We start from the raw sequence: 989 nt of genomic DNA on the forward strand, positions 1-989 counted from the left end.
CCCGGGAAGCTCCAGGCCAGAGCCCTGCCTCTGGGCCTCAGATCCTGAAATGCCCAGAGGCCGAGTGTTTCAGGCTGCGCTGTGAGCTTGGGCCACTCCACCGGCAAGAAAGCCGAAGTCTGCAACTGCATTTCCGGGTCCGGGCCAAGACCTTCCTGCAGCGAGAGCACCAGCCATTTAGCCTGCAGTGTGAAGCTGTGTACGAAGCTCTGAAGATGCCCTACCGGATCCTGCCTCGGCAGCTTCCCCGAAAGGAACTTCTGCTGGCCACGGCTGTGCAGTGGACCAAGGCAGAAGGCGGCCACGGTGTCCCACTGTGGATTATTATCCTCGCCATCCTCATTGGCCTCCTGCTCCTCGGTCTGCTCATCTACATCCTCTACAAGCTAAAGGAGACTCCCTGAATCTCTTGGGCCCTGGGAGGGGATGGAGGGACTGGGGGCGTGGACACTGCCCTTCTCCCTGAATAGATGAAGAGGGAGAGGCAGAATCTCCTAACACACACCCCCGGCTGCAGGCTTCACGGTGGAGCTCCAGTTGGACTGGCAGAAGCAGAAGGGAGGAGTACGGCGCGCGCTGTTCCTGGCCTCCAGGCAGGCGACCCTCACCCAGACCCTGCTCATCCAGAATGGGGCCCGGGAGGACTGCAGAGAGATGAAGATCTACCTCAGGGTATGGCCTCCAGGGCAGGGTCTGGATGGGCCTGGGGAGGGTGGCCACAGAGAACTAACTGGGGCCTTTCCTGAAGGGAGGGAGATTGGGAGGTTCCAGGCAAAGGCTCAGGACTTTGGTGGAGCTGAGGAGGGGGACCCTCTGCCAGAGCTGGGAACCAGACTGTCAGGGCCTCTCAAGCATTGAAGATGGTCACGTTTGGACCCCTGAATTCTTGAAGGCCCTGAGTGGACAGAAGGAAACATGGCCAGTAAGGGTGAGGGTGGGTGTGGGCTCCATGCCGGCTGGCTGCTGCAGGGAGATGGAGACCCTGCCCA

At 60.7% G+C, this 989-nt stretch overlaps 2 protein-coding genes across 3 annotated transcripts in view; both read left to right on the plus strand.

Annotated features, from left to right (window-relative positions):
* LOC107182022 (integrin alpha-5-like) overlaps nucleotides 1–912 on the plus strand; it is an 8,891-nt gene extending 7,979 nt beyond the window's left edge. For both annotated transcript variants that reach the window (XM_015559564.1, XM_015559563.1), the window contains one exon: nucleotides 643–912. In XM_015559564.1, coding sequence (XP_015415050.1) covers nucleotides 643–858 — 216 coding nt within the window. In that variant the 3' untranslated portion in view covers nucleotides 859–912. The remainder of the gene's footprint in view (nucleotides 1–642) is intronic.
* The window catches only part of ITGA5 (integrin subunit alpha 5), a 55,393-nt gene that overhangs the window by 38,122 nt on the left and 16,282 nt on the right, over nucleotides 1–989 (plus strand). The window lies entirely within an intron of this gene.

This window comes from Myotis davidii, unplaced genomic scaffold (genome assembly GCF_000327345.1).
Source record: "Myotis davidii unplaced genomic scaffold, ASM32734v1 scaffold233, whole genome shotgun sequence".
Taxonomy (NCBI): domain Eukaryota; kingdom Metazoa; phylum Chordata; class Mammalia; order Chiroptera; family Vespertilionidae; genus Myotis; species Myotis davidii.